Source organism: Procambarus clarkii, chromosome 14 (assembly GCF_040958095.1).
Source record: "Procambarus clarkii isolate CNS0578487 chromosome 14, FALCON_Pclarkii_2.0, whole genome shotgun sequence".
Classification (NCBI taxonomy): Eukaryota; Metazoa; Arthropoda; class Malacostraca; order Decapoda; family Cambaridae; genus Procambarus; species Procambarus clarkii.
In genome coordinates this window covers 46,978,004-46,991,704 of record NC_091163.1, presented here as the reverse complement: position 1 = coordinate 46,991,704, position 13,701 = coordinate 46,978,004, and the positions used below count along the sequence as shown (strand labels likewise).

The window sequence follows — 13,701 nt, the reverse complement described above, 5'->3', positions numbered from 1 at the left end:
GTTTGCAGTCTAGGTTGTTCCTCAGTTCCTGGCAGCTTCTGCTGCTGCCATCCTCTTTCTGCTTTGTTGGTGATCTGGGGTCGGCGTTCTCGTGCTCCCGGCTGGATCGTGCCAGGGTTCGAGTCTCTGCAGGTCGAGGTAGGCCTTGTTGTAAGTTTCTGAACCGGCGCCACCTTCTTGTACGGGGTGTTGGCCCTTTCGTGGGTTGCCCCCACGGGAGCCGGGGACACTAAAGCCCCGAAATCATCTCAAGATAACCTCAAGATATTGTCCCGTTACCAGGATGCTGGGGGGGGGGGGGGAGGGACTCGTGCTGTTTGCTCATGCCTGATCCCATGATTTGTGGGTTTTTCGGGTTGTGTCATCCGGCCTGTGGTGGCATTGGGCGGCTCCTCTTCCTACCGGGGGATTCGTGGCTGACTTCCCATTCACTCTGTCAGGTCATCTTGGAGTGGGTGAGCTTGGGAGTGGTCGAAAAGACCTTGTCCCTCAGGTGGGTTTCCCGCCTGTTTCCAGTACCGAAATGGGACTGTGCGGATATGTGGTTCATTCTGGACTTGTCCTGCTGAACCTCTGGATTCCTTGCCCCTCCTTTCGGATAACTACTCTGTCCCTGGTTTGGCTTCTGTTAGAGCCGGGTTGTTGGTTGGTGATTCTGGATCTCCGGGATGTATATTGGCACCTCCCTATTCATCTGGAGTTCAGGGACTGGTTAGGTTTTGTGGTGGAGGGGCAGGCTTACCGCTTTCGTTGCCTTCCTTTTGGGTTGAATCTGGTGCCTCGCACATTCATGCGGCTTCCCGGTTCGTGGTGGCCCTTCTGCGTCTGCTAGTGGTTCAGGTGTAGGCCTATCTCGACAACTGGTTGGTGTGGGCTCCCAGCCGGTCTGCTTGTCTGCTCACCAGTGGGGGGGGGTGGTTCTTTCCCAGTTCACCGGATTCTGGTTCCTGGTGAGCTGGTGGAAGTCTCATCTGGTTCTGTCCAAAGGTTCGGACCCAGCTGGGCCTCATGAGGGACTCTCGGAACACTTCCTTGTGTCTCCCTCTGCAGGCATTGCTGCTGCTGCAGTCCTGCCTTCTGCTGTTTTTTTTGGGGGGGGGGGGAGATTCCTGGGACATGTGGTGGTTGCTTGAGCAGTTGTGCAGGAGTCTGACCTTCCCCGTGCCGGTTTACTCACTGGGTCGGGTCTGGCTTCAGCGTCGAGGCCGTCCCTTTCACCTCTCTTGCGATGGGTGGGTTCTGCCTCCAGGGGTTCATATCCAAAGTTCACAGATGCCTCGATTCTAGGCTGGAGCTTTGTGACCAGTGCTCACCAGGCCGACCAGGGGCAGTGGGCTCCGTCCTTCTGTTGGGCTCACAGCATGGTGTGGGAATTCGCAGAGGTTTGGCTGTTGCTTTGGAGGGTTCGGGTCACTCGGAGTTCAACGATCCAGCTCCATTTGGACTGCTCTCTGGTGGTACATTGTCTGAACTGCGGGGATTCTCTTTGGTCCTTGGCTCTTTGGGGCTGATCCCTTTGAGTAACTCATCTGCTGGATTCTTGGGATTTGGCTTTCTGTGTGGCTAATATATCCGTGGAGTGTCCGACGTCCTCGCAGATGGCCTGTCTCGGTTTATTCCCTTGTCCATGGAATGGATGGTCGACGCCGACTCCTTCAGTTGGCTCTGCCAGACGTACGGGCTCCCGGAGGTGGATCTCTTTGTGTTGACATGGTCTCAGTGTCTCCCGATATATGTGGCACTGTTCTCCAACTGCAGAGCTGTTGCGGTTGACACCTTTCAGCAGGACTGGTCAAGGTGGGGCTACTTGTACCTCTTCCCTCCAGTCCAGCTATTGCTGCAGGTTCTGGTTCATTTGGAGTCTTACCGTGGGAGAGTCAGGCCTCTTCTGGCCCTTTGGTAGCTTTCCCAGCCTTGGTTTCAGGCACTGCTTGCTCGGTGTCTGAACCAGGGGGATTTTCTGTGGCTCTGCCACTTTCAGCAAATTGGACCGGTCAAGTACACAGCTGGTTCGATCTATTCCTCTGCTTTTTGCGTCTGGTCTTTTTGACAAGGGTTTATCACCACTTATATGGTGATCAGGTAGCTTCTTTGATGGTGTCCCACATGTGAGTTTCATCTCGGTGACAGTATGAAGTTTCCTGGCGTTCTTTTCGCCATATTCGTTCTCTTTGTAGATTGTCTTCTGTTTTGGATCGGATCAGGACTGTCGCCTCTTATTGTGCAGTGCTGGCGGAGCTGCTCTAGCTTGCATTTAGGATGTCACTTCTGCCCCATTCCGTCAGCTTTCTTGTGCTGTGTTTCACCTCCAGCCTGCTCATGCGCCGCTTGAGCCATGCTGTTCCTTGGACTGGGTGCTCTCTTTTCCCCTCGGTTTGTGGTGGCCCCTTCGGTTCAGGACTGTTTTTCTAAGACGCTGTTTCTGTTGGCATTGGCCTCTGGGGGTCTGGTGGGGGAGCTTCCTGCTCTTCTCTGGTGCAGGGGTTTCTGATCTTTCGGTCCTGGTGGTCGATTTGTGCGGTTGCAGCCATCTCCTTCTTTTATGGCAAAGAACAAGATGACAGCTTTTCAGAGGGGCCTTGGGTCATTGATGCTTGGCTGACCGGGGGTGCATCAGGTGTTGTGTCTTGTGGCGGCTCTTTGCCATTATCTGCGTGCTTCAGCTTCTGTGGCTGGGGGATGCGCTTTGGGTTGATCCGGTTTCCCTCGTTCCCTGTTCCAGGGCTCGGGTCTCCCAGGTCGTCTGCAGGGTTATTAAGTCTAGCCAGCCTCTGGTCTACCCTCGTGCCTATGATGTTTGTAAGTTTGTTGCTTTGGCTGCCGTGCTTGGTAACATGTCTTGGGCTGACATTCGGGTGTAGGGGGTTTTGGAGGTCGGACAGGGTCCTGGTACTGGTCTTTCGTGTGTGGCTTTGGGTCGCAGGTTGCAGCCAGTTGTTTCGACTTCGAGTTGAGGGGCGAGTGGTGGCCGCCTCCTGGGTTAGGCCCTCTTTTATTTTACTTCTCCTTGGTTTGGTAGCTCCAGGGAGCCAGAGGAACTCTACACAGAAAAAACCAGCGTTGAATGTAATGAAACGCCATTTTCTGGGCGAGTCTCGGAGGCTTCCTGGCACCCTCGCTCCCTCCGGTCGGTGGTTTCCATTTTGTTTTTGATTCTCAGCCTCTGAATTGAGGTGTGAGTAACCGGCACAGGAGTTTCCTTCACCCTCCCAGGGGGGGGGGGTGAAGGCTGTGTGGACTAGTTGTGTGGCTGTGTGTATGATGTTTGGTTGTTTCTTTAGATGGGGGGGGGGGGGGTGGAATCTGCCTCTCTATTCGGTCTCTGGTTGCAATTTTTCTTACCATGTGGGGTCTGTTTTGTTATGTCTACCTTTCTGGGTGCTAACCCCAGTTGATGGCAGATATGGAATGTCCCCAAATACATGGGGTTTCCATAGGCCATTGCTCCCTTTGCCTTTTTGAGGCGGCCAGGTTCTGGCTTGTGATCCTCGGTAGGCTGAACTCCAGATGACTGATGACCCCGGACTAATATGCGCATATCAGTCCGATAGCTCCAGAGAGCCGGGGGGGGGGGGGGGGGGGACTCACCTAGAAGATAGTTTTTTTCGTTGTAAATACATGTAACTTAACCAAATATTCTTTATCCACAGGATAACAACCCAGAGGAATGTTCAGTGTGTTTTAACAATTATGATGACACTCTGCTACGGCCTCGCACTCTGCCTTGTGGCCACACATTCTGCTCCCAGTGTATTGACAATGCTATCAAGAATGGTCAGCTGAACTGCCCCAGCTGCCGAGCCCAGCACACTGCCACAGCTGCTACTCAGTTCCTAATCAATTATGGTATGGAGGCCCTTATCAGAAAACTAAAAAGTATGGAAGTTGTGCCAGTGACAACGGTACCCACAAAACCCAATAAAGCTCCGACCAGAGGCATCAGTAAGAAGTTACGTTCCCTGGTGGAGGAGCAGAAGAGCAGCATCAACAGCCTCATTACCAGCTGTGAAGAGGTATTGTCCCAGATGGGTGAGTACCGGGGGCAGCTGGGGGACTGGAAGACTCAACACCTCCAGCTCCAGGACAGACTCTATGCTCTGGTAGAGCAGAACAAGTCAGCAATGAAGCTCTTGGAACTGGAGGATACCAGTGTGGTGGATATGACAACACAAGGAGAGGAAGGGAAGACTCAGCTGCAGGCCATGTTGGGGAGCCTCGACACAGTCAACACAGCACAGGAGGTTGACACAACCATAGACACAGCTGATGAGTGCAGCATGAAGGTAGAAGATTGGCTCCAGAAGTGCCAGGAACTCTTCCCAGATGTCAACACTGTCCACACCTCAGTGAAGGTATGCTGCTGAAGGTCACATTGTTCTCACCCAACTGAGTGTAGTATTGCCTCTATATAAACACTTTTGATATGGAGACACATCAAGATGAGAGTAAACTTTATATATATAGGATGATATGGAGACACATCAAGATGAGAGTAAACTTTATATATATAGGATGATATGGAGACACATCAAGATGAGAGTAAACTTTATATATATAGGATGATATGGAGACACATCAAGATGAGAGTAAACTTTATATATATAGGATGATATGGAGACACATCAAGATGAGAGTAAACTTTATATATATAGGAAACTTTTTGTTTTAAACCCTGAAACATTTTTATTAATAAAGTCAACTGTCATCTTGGTGTTTCTTTACACTGTGGTCAGCACTCAGTGTACACTACACTGTGGTCAGCACTCAGTGTTCACTACACTGTGGTCAGCACTCAGTGTTCACTACACTGTGGTCAGCACTCAGTGTTCACTACACTGTGGTCAGTACTCAGTGTTCACTACACTGTGGTCAGCACTCAGTGTACGCTACACTGTGGTCAGCACTCAGTGTACGCTACACTGTGGTCAGCACTCAGTGTACGCTACACTGTGGTCAGCACTCAGTGTACACTACACTGTGGTCAGCACTCAGTGTACACTACACTGTGGTCAGCACTCAGTGTACACTACACTGTGGTCAGCACTCAGTGTTCACTACACTGTGGTCAGCACTCAGTGTTCACTACACTGTGGTCAGCACTCAGTGTTCACTACACTGTGGTCAGCACTCAGTGTTCACTACACTGTGGTCAGTACTCAGTGTTCACTACACTGTGGTCAGCACTCAGTGTTCACTACACTGTGGTCAGCACTCAGTGTTCACTACACTGTGGTCAGCACTCAGTGTTCACTACACTGTGGTCAGCACTCAGTGTACACTACACTGTGGTCAGCACTCAGTGTACACTACACTGTGGTCAGCACTCAGTGTTCACTACACTGTGGTCAGCACTCAGTGTACACTACACTGTGGTCAGCACTCAGTGTTCACTACACTGTGGTCAGCACTCAGTGTTCACTACACTGTGGTCAGCACTCAGTGTTCACTACACTGTGGTCAGCACTCAGTGTTCACTACACTGTGGTCAGCACTCAGTGTTCACTACACTGTGGTCAGCACTCAGTGTTCACTACACTGTGGTCAGCACTCAGTGTACACTACACTGTGGTCAGCACTCAGTGTTCACTACACTGTGGTCAGCACTCAGTGTTCACTACACTGTGGTCAGCACTCAGTGTTCACTACACTGTGGTCAGCACTCAGTGTTCACTACACTGTGGTCAGCACTCAGTGTTCACTACACTGTGGTCAGCACTCAGTGTTCACTACACTGTGGTCAGCACTCAGTGTACACTACACTGTGGTCAGCACTCAGTGTACACTACACTGTGGTCAGCACTCAGTGTACGCTACACTGTGGTCAGCACTCAGTGTACGCTACACTGTGGTCAGCACTCAGTGTACGCTACACTGTGGTCAGCACTCAGTGTACGCTACACTGTGGTCAGCACTCAGTGTACGCTACACTGTGGTCAGCACTCAGTGTACGCTACACTGTGGTCAGCACTCAGTGTACGCTACACTGTGGTCAGCACTCAGTGTACGCTACACTGTGGTCAGCACTCAGTGTACACTACACTGTGGTCAGCACTCAGTGTACACTACACTGTGGTCAGCACTCAGTGTTCACTACACTGTGGTCAGCACTCAGTGTACACTACACTGTGGTCAGCACTCAGTGTACACTACACTGTGGTCAGCACTCAGTGTTCACTACACTATGGTCAGCACTCAGTGTACACTACACTGGACAACACTCAGTGTACACTACACTGTGGTCAGCACTCAGTGTACACTACACTGTGGTCAGCACTCAGTGTTCACTACACTGTGGTCAGCACTCAGTGTTCACTACACTGGTCAGCACTCAGTGTACACTACACTGTGGTCAGCCCTCAGTGTACACTACACTGTGGTCAGCACTCAGTGTACACTACACTGTGGTCAGCACTCAGTGTACACTACACTGTGGTCAGCACTCAGTGTACACTACACTGTGGTCAGCACTCAGTGTACACTACACTGTGGTCAGCACTCAGTGTACACTACACTGTGGTCAGCACTCAGTGTACACTACACTGTGGTCAGCACTCAGTGTACACTACACTGTGGTCAGCACTCAGTGTTCACTACACTGTGGTCAGCACTCAGTGTACACTGTGGTCAGCACTCAGTGTACACTACACTGTGGTCAGTACTCAGTATACACTACACCGTGGTCAGCACTCAGTGTTCAACCCGTTCTCGCAAATTTAATAAGTCAATATTGACTTATTAAATTTGCGAGAATGGGTTGCAGTGTTCACTACACTGTGGTCAGCACTCAGTGCACACTACACTGTGGTCAGCACTCAGTGTTCACTACACTGTGGTCAGCACTCAGTGTTCACTACACTGTGGTCAGCACTCAGTGTACACTACACTGTGGTCAGAACTCAGTGTACACTACACTGTGGTCAGCACTCAGTGTTCACTACACTGTGGTCAGCACTCAGTGTACACTACACTGTATTCACCTAGTTTTGCTTGCGGGGGTTGAGCTCTGATCTTTCGGCCTGCCTCTCAACTGTTACTAACCACTAACTAATTTTTTTTCTTGGGGGAGCCCCTACGGCCCCGGAACTATCCAGGCTGACATGAATATCCTTAACTTTGGCATCAGTCGATGTGGGTGGAGTTCTAGGCCTACCGGGGACCATGAGCCAGAACCTGGCTCCCTCAGAGAGGCACGAAGAGCAATGGCCTATAGAAATGCACATGTGGTTTTGGAGCATTCTATATCTGCCATCAACCGGGACAGGCACCCAGAAAGGTAAGCACCCCAAAACAAACCCCTGTTCTGGTTAAAATGGCAAAAATGGACAAACGAGTGGACAGAACTCCCCCAAATGAAAACTAGCAAATGAGCATGATGTCACACAAGCTGCTCCTCATGTCTGCACAGCTCCCCCCCCCCCTCCCCGGGAGGGGGAAGGGGAAGCCCCAGACCCTCGTGCCAGCGATCCACACCACAGTTCTTCGGCTGGTGTGATGCATCGCAGTCGTGTGGCTCCAGCTCCTGACTCTTGTGTTGTGTTGTGCTATGCTTTGGTTCAGTGCTGCTCTTACGGTGGCGTGCGAGCTGGGTGTATTATTTCAAGGTACTCGTGCTGCATGCGCTTATGGTTCCCTTCCCTCAGTGCCCTGTAAGTACCGCCCTTGGGGCTTGGGGGTTATCGTCCACAAGTCACCTTGGGTCTACCTCTGTTGGTCTTTTGCTGCTCAGCGATTGACCGCCCCGAGTGTTTGGGGGGGTAGGTTTCCCGCCCTTGTTTACCTTTGGGTAAGTGGTAGTATTTGCAGTTGTTGGGGTGCGGGGTACTGCGCAGCTAGTTTTTGCCTATAACAACAGCCGGCTCTGTTCCTTTTGGGTACGTTGCCATCTTGCGAGGATTTTTTTTTTTTTTTTTTTTGGTTTGTGGGGGAGGGGGTCTGCCTCAGTGTTACTTTCCCCTGTTTTACTAGGGGGTTGCTTTTGTTTGCTGGTACCCCCTGCTTTGCCCTCGTGAGTGGACATGTCCCGAGGGTTCAGCTTTAGCAGTGTTGTTTGGTAGCTTTGGCGCCGGTTAGCAGTACACTGCCTGGGATTACCCTTAGCAGACCCAGTCTAGTGGCCCTGGCAAACTCCGCGGGGGCACTCGGGTCCGATGGATGTGACCCCTGAGTCTCCTCTCACTTTGTGCGATTTTGAGGGTTGCTCTGTCCCCTTGTCTCAGGGCGACACTTATTGTTTTTGCCTCCGTCATGCTGCCTGTTGGGTCGGTGACACATTCGACCCGGAGTCCTGCGAGATTTGTTGCTTGTTTGTGACTCAGTTCACCCAATCTACAGATGACATTGTTCGGGGTGCAGGCGGCTCGCACGTTGCAGGTTAGGTTTAGGTTGTTGCAACGTGTTCGGTTGGTTGCTTCCCCGGATGCCCTGATGCTACCCCGATTTGCTTAAAGGGACCCAGACTTTGGGATGTTGGTCACTTCGGCCTTGGTTCAGTTTGCGCCCCCTTGTTCTTTCCCTGCTGTGGTTCATTCCCCCCCTCCCCCCTTCCGGCTCATAAGTGTCTGCTGAGGGCTTCAGGGTCGGGGCAGGGTTTAGAGGTTTCTGAGACTCGGGTGGTTTCGGGGGTTGCCCCTTCTGGGGTGGCGATGGAGGTATTCGAGTCTGTTCCTCCAGCCATAGCTCCAGGGTCTGACCATTGGGCCCATTCTCTTTCTGCCATTCTGGTCGCCCCGGCTTTTTCTTGAGAGACCGGGGCTATGGAGGACAACTCGCTCCCGGGGCCTGACGTGGAGGCTCCCGGGGTTGGGGAGGAGCTGGCTTGGGGGCCTTGGGCCCCATTGGACCCTTGGAGGGTTGGAACACCCTCCGAGCAAGGCTTACGGTTACAAGGAGTGGGGTTTTCCTTTCCCCCCTCTGTGTACGAGTTGGATTTGGGTTCGGCTCCTCCCCGTGTTAGGTTCCATGTCCCTGCGGGTCCTTTGGTTCCATCCTACCAGAGGTTTTCGGCTTCCTGCATCTCGCCTGCTGATGTGCGGGCGGCCATTGCAGCTTACCTCCTGCACGACCCGGAGTATGCCTCCATAATGGATCCATCTTCTTTCAGGTTTGGGGCCCTTGTCTCTGTACCGGGTTTGTTATGAGGTTCAGGGTTCATCCTGGCTTGCAGACTGGCCTTTGTTCTCGCTGGATGCTTGGGAAGCCTTCTGTCGTACCCACACACTTCAGTGGCGCGAGGCGTTGACTGTGGTCCAGGTTTACCTGGGGGGGCAACTTTGAGCACCTTAATGAGTGCCTTTTTGCTCCGGCCCTACTGCTGGATGTTGGCACGGTTCAGCTTCACGTGCAGGTTCCTTCCCTGTCGGCTGCACTTGTGGCTGAGGACTTGCGCACACGTGGCTTGTTGGCTGCACTTGTGGCTGAGGACTTGCGCGCACGTGGCCTGTTGGCTGCACTTGTGGCTGAGGACTTGCGCACACGTGGCCTGTTGGCTGCACTTGTGGCTGAGGACTTGTGCACATGTGGCCTGTTGGCTGCACTTGTGGCAGAGGACTTGTGCACACGTGGCCTGTCGGCTGCACTTGTGGCTGAGGACTTGTGCACACGTGGCCTGTTGGCTGTGCTTGTGGCTGAGGACTTGTGCACACGTGGCCTGTTGGCTTCGGTCCTGCATTTCTTTTCCCTCCTGGAGCTGTCATCGGATTGGCTTGAGGAGGATGTGGAGGCGCTTGGGGCCGTTCCTTGGGTCTGATGTCTTGGTCTCGGCTGCTCGTGCGTCGTCTGCACTTTTGAAGCTGTTTGCGACAATCCTGCGGGATGCACTGTCGTGGTTTTTCGCTGCACATCTCTCGTGTCGACAGGTGGTTCTCACTTCCTCCTTGGAATCCACTTGGGCCCTGACTTTTAGACTGTCTTTGCCCTTTTGCCTTTTGGTGTTTGCGGCCTCTGCGGTCGAATAGTATATGCGGGCAGCTTCTTCCAGCTGCCGCCCAATGTCTGACTTGTTGGTTTTCCAGGGTTCCCGGGTGGGTTCTTCCCGGATGGGTCGTGCCAGGGTTCGTGGTTCTGCTCGTCGGGTAGGGCACAGGTGCCAGTTTCAGAGCCGGTGCACCTTCGGTCCCGGCTGCACCTGGTTGTCGCAGTGATCGCTCTGTGCGCAGGTCAGATTCTCATAAGGGGCATCGACCATTTTGCAGTTCTTCTCGCAGCCTACAGTGGCGTTGGGTGGCTCCTCCTCCTCAGGGAGGGTTCGGAGCTGGCAGGGCAGGTCTCTTCTGTGCTTTTTCAGGTCGTCTTGGAGTGGGTGAGCTTGGGCGTGGTCGAAATGACGACATCTCTCAGGTGGGTTTCCCGCTGTTTCTGGTTCTGAAATGGGATTGTGTGGACCTGCGGTTCATTCTGGACTTGTTAAGTCTGAACCCCTGGGTTTCCTGCCCCTTTTGGATGCCCACTCTGTCCCAGGTCCGGCTGCTGTTGGAGCCAGGTGCTTGGATGGTGTTCCTGGACCTCAAGGATGCGTATTGGCATGTTCCGAGTCATCCGGAGTTCAGGGACTGGCTCGGTTTTGTAGTGGGGCATCGGAGTTATTGCTTTCGTTGTCTCCCGTTCGAGTTGAACCTGGAATCTCACATGTTCACACGCTTTAACCGGGTCGTGGTGGCCTGTCTGCGTCCGTTAGGTATTTGGGTGTTGGCTTACCTTGATGACTGGCTGGTTTGGGCTCCCAGTTGGTCTGTGTGTCTGCTCGCCAGGGGTTTAGTGCTTTTCCAGCTAGCCGGGTTCGGGTTCCTGGTGAACTGGCGGAAGTCCAATCTGGTTCCCAATCTGGAGTCTCTCCTACCGCTGCAGTCCCGCGTGCGTTTGTTTCTGGGGGGTTCATGGGTCACCCGGAGGTTGCTTGAGGGTTTGTGTGGGAGTCTGAACTTTGCGATGATGGTCTACTCACTGGTCGGGTTTGGCTTCGTCGGCTGTTCTGGTTCCTTCGGGGACGTCCCTTTCGCCTCTCATGTGATCGCTGGGTTCGACTCCCAGAGGGTCTTATGTCAGCTGCTGCGTTGCCAGCTTCCTCTTCAGGTTTTTCCAGGTTCAGTGCCTTGGCGCCTACCCGAGCCCTCGCTCAATGTGTTCATGGAAGCGTTATCTCTTGGCTGGGGCTTTGTGACCAGTGCTCACTAGCCCGGCCAGGGGAGGTGGGGTCCATCCTTCCATCGGGCCCACAGCACTGTGCGGGTGTTCGCTGCGATGTGGTTCGAGCTTCGGAGGGTTCGGGTCACCTGCGGATCAACGATCCGGCTCCATTCGGACTGCTCTCCGATGGTTCATTGCCTGAACTGAGGGGGTTCGATGCAGTCCATGGCTCTTTGGGGCTGGTCGCTTCGGGTGACTCGTCTGCTGAGTTCTCGGAGTTTGGCTCTCCTGGGGGTTCACTTCTGGGGGGTGTCCAATGTCCTGGCGGACGGGCTGTCCTGGTTCGTTCCCCTGTCCATGGAATAGACGGTCGATGCCGACTCATTTAGTTGGCTCTGCCAGAAGTTCAAGCGCCCGTTCAGGTGGACCTCATCGGGTCGGCGTGGTCGAGGCATCTTCCGGTATATATGGCGCCCTTCCTCAACCATGAGGCTGTCGGGACCGACGCCTTCCACCAGGACTGGTCGAGGTGGTGGTTCCTGTACCTCTTTGCCCCGGTTCAGCTGTTGCTCAAGGTTCTGGCTCGCTTGGAGCCTTGCCAGGGGTGAGTAGTCCTCTTGGCCCCGTGGTGGCCGGCCCAGCCGTAGTTTCAGGCACTGCTTGCCCGGTGTTCGAACCCGGAGGTTTTCCGCGGCTCCGCGTCATTCAATAGATCGGTCTGGTCCATTATGAGACTGGTTCACTCTTCTCCTCGAGTCTTTGCATTTGGTGTTTTTGACTCGGGGTTTATCACCCTATGTATGGTGATCAAGTGGCTTCTTTGATGGTTTCCCACCAAAGGGCTTCATCTCAGAGGTAGTATGAAGTTTCCTGGCGATCCTTCCGATTCTTTTTGACTCCTTGTCTCTGTACTTTCCTTTCTGTTTGGGTGGTGTTGTCCTTTCTCTCGTGGTTGTTCCAGGACCGTCCTTTTATGCCGAATACTGTCGCCTCGTATCGTGTGGCGTTGGCGGAGCCGCTGCAGCTTGCTTTCGGTATTGATGTAACTTCTGCACAGTTCCGCAAGCTGTCTCGCGCGTTGTTTCACCTCCAGCCTGCTCATGTGCAGCCTGAGCGGTCCTGGTCTTTGGACAGAGTGCTCTCCTATCTCTCTTCTCCTCGGTTTTTTGTGGTCCCCTTCAGTTCAGGATTGTTTTTCTAAGGCTCTTTTCCTGTTGGCATTGGCCTCTGGGGGTCAGGTTGGAGAGCTTCATGCTCTCCTACGGCGCAGGGGTTTCTGCTCTTTTGGTTGTGGTGATAGGTTTGTTCGTTTGCAGCCGTCTCCTTCTTTTCTGGCGAACAATGAGACTGCAGGTTTCTGGAGGAGTCCTTGGGTTGTTGATGCTTGGTTGGTCAGGCCGGGGGTGCATCATGTTTTGTGTCCGGTTGTGGCCATTATTTGCGTGCCATGTCTTCTGTGTCCGGGGATGCGCTTTGGGTTGATCCGGTTTCCCTTCTAACCTGTTTGGTGGTACAGGTCTCTCAGGTCGTCCGCATTGTTATTAAGTCTAGCCAGCCTGTGGTCTATCCCCGTGCCCATGACGTTCGTAAGTTTGCTGCTCTCATTGCCATCTCTAGGAACATGTCCTGGGCTGACATTTGGGTACCGGGTTTTTGGTGGTTGAACAGGGTCCTGGCTGCATGCTATCTCGTTAACGTTCCTGGGCCTTGTCGGGCCTGTGTCACTTTGGATCGACGGCTGCAGCCTGTCTTGACTTTGAGTTGAGATGTGAGCACCGACCGCCTCCTAGGTAAGTCCATTTTCTTTTTCGTCTTTTGTGAAGTAGCTCCGGGGAGCCGTAGGGGCTACCCCCAGAAAACCAGTGTTGAATGTAATAAAAAGCTATTTTCTGGGTGAGTCCCATAGGCTCCCCGGCAACCCTCCCTCCCTCTGGTCGGAGGTTTTTGCGTATTTTGATATCTAGCCTCAGAACTGGGGTGTGGATCACCGGCGCGGAGGGTCTGGGGCTCCCGCTTTTCCCTCCTGAGGAGGGGGGGGGGAGGAACTGCGCAGACAAGCGGCACGGCTCATGTTGACTCATGCTCATTTGCTCGTTATCATTTGGGGAGTTCTGTCCACTCGTTTGTTTATTTTTGTCGTTTTAACCAGAATACAGGGCTTGTTTTGGGGCGCTTACCTTTCTGGGTGCCTGTCCCGGTCGATGGCAGATATAGAATACTCCAAAATCACATTTGCATTTCTACAGGCCATTTCTCCTCGTGCCTCTCTGAGGGGGGCTAGGTTTTGGCTCGTGGTCCCCAGTAGGCCTAGAACTCCACCCACATTGACTGATGCCAAAGTTAGGGATATTCATATCAGCCTGGATAGCTCTGGAGAGCCTCCGGGACTCACCCAGAAAATGGCGTTTCATTACATTCAAAGCTGTTTTTCACACACACACACACACACACACACACACACACACACACACACACACACACACACACACACACACACACACACACACACACTGTAGAAATAGATCCCACCTGCTCATCATGGGCGACTTCAATCACGGAAAGATTGACTGGGAGAACAAG

The 13,701-nt window shown here is 53.1% G+C and overlaps 1 protein-coding gene across 1 annotated transcript in view; it reads left to right on the top strand.

The window, feature by feature from the left end:
- LOC123748127 (tripartite motif-containing protein 59-like) overlaps positions 1 to 13,701 on the top strand; it is a 260,400-nt gene that overhangs the window by 81,943 nt on the left and 164,756 nt on the right. Inside the window, exon 3 of the mRNA XM_069324588.1 lies at positions 3,651 to 4,352. Within this exon, the coding sequence (XP_069180689.1) occupies positions 3,651 to 4,352 (702 nt within the window). The remainder of the gene's footprint in view (positions 1 to 3,650; positions 4,353 to 13,701) is intronic.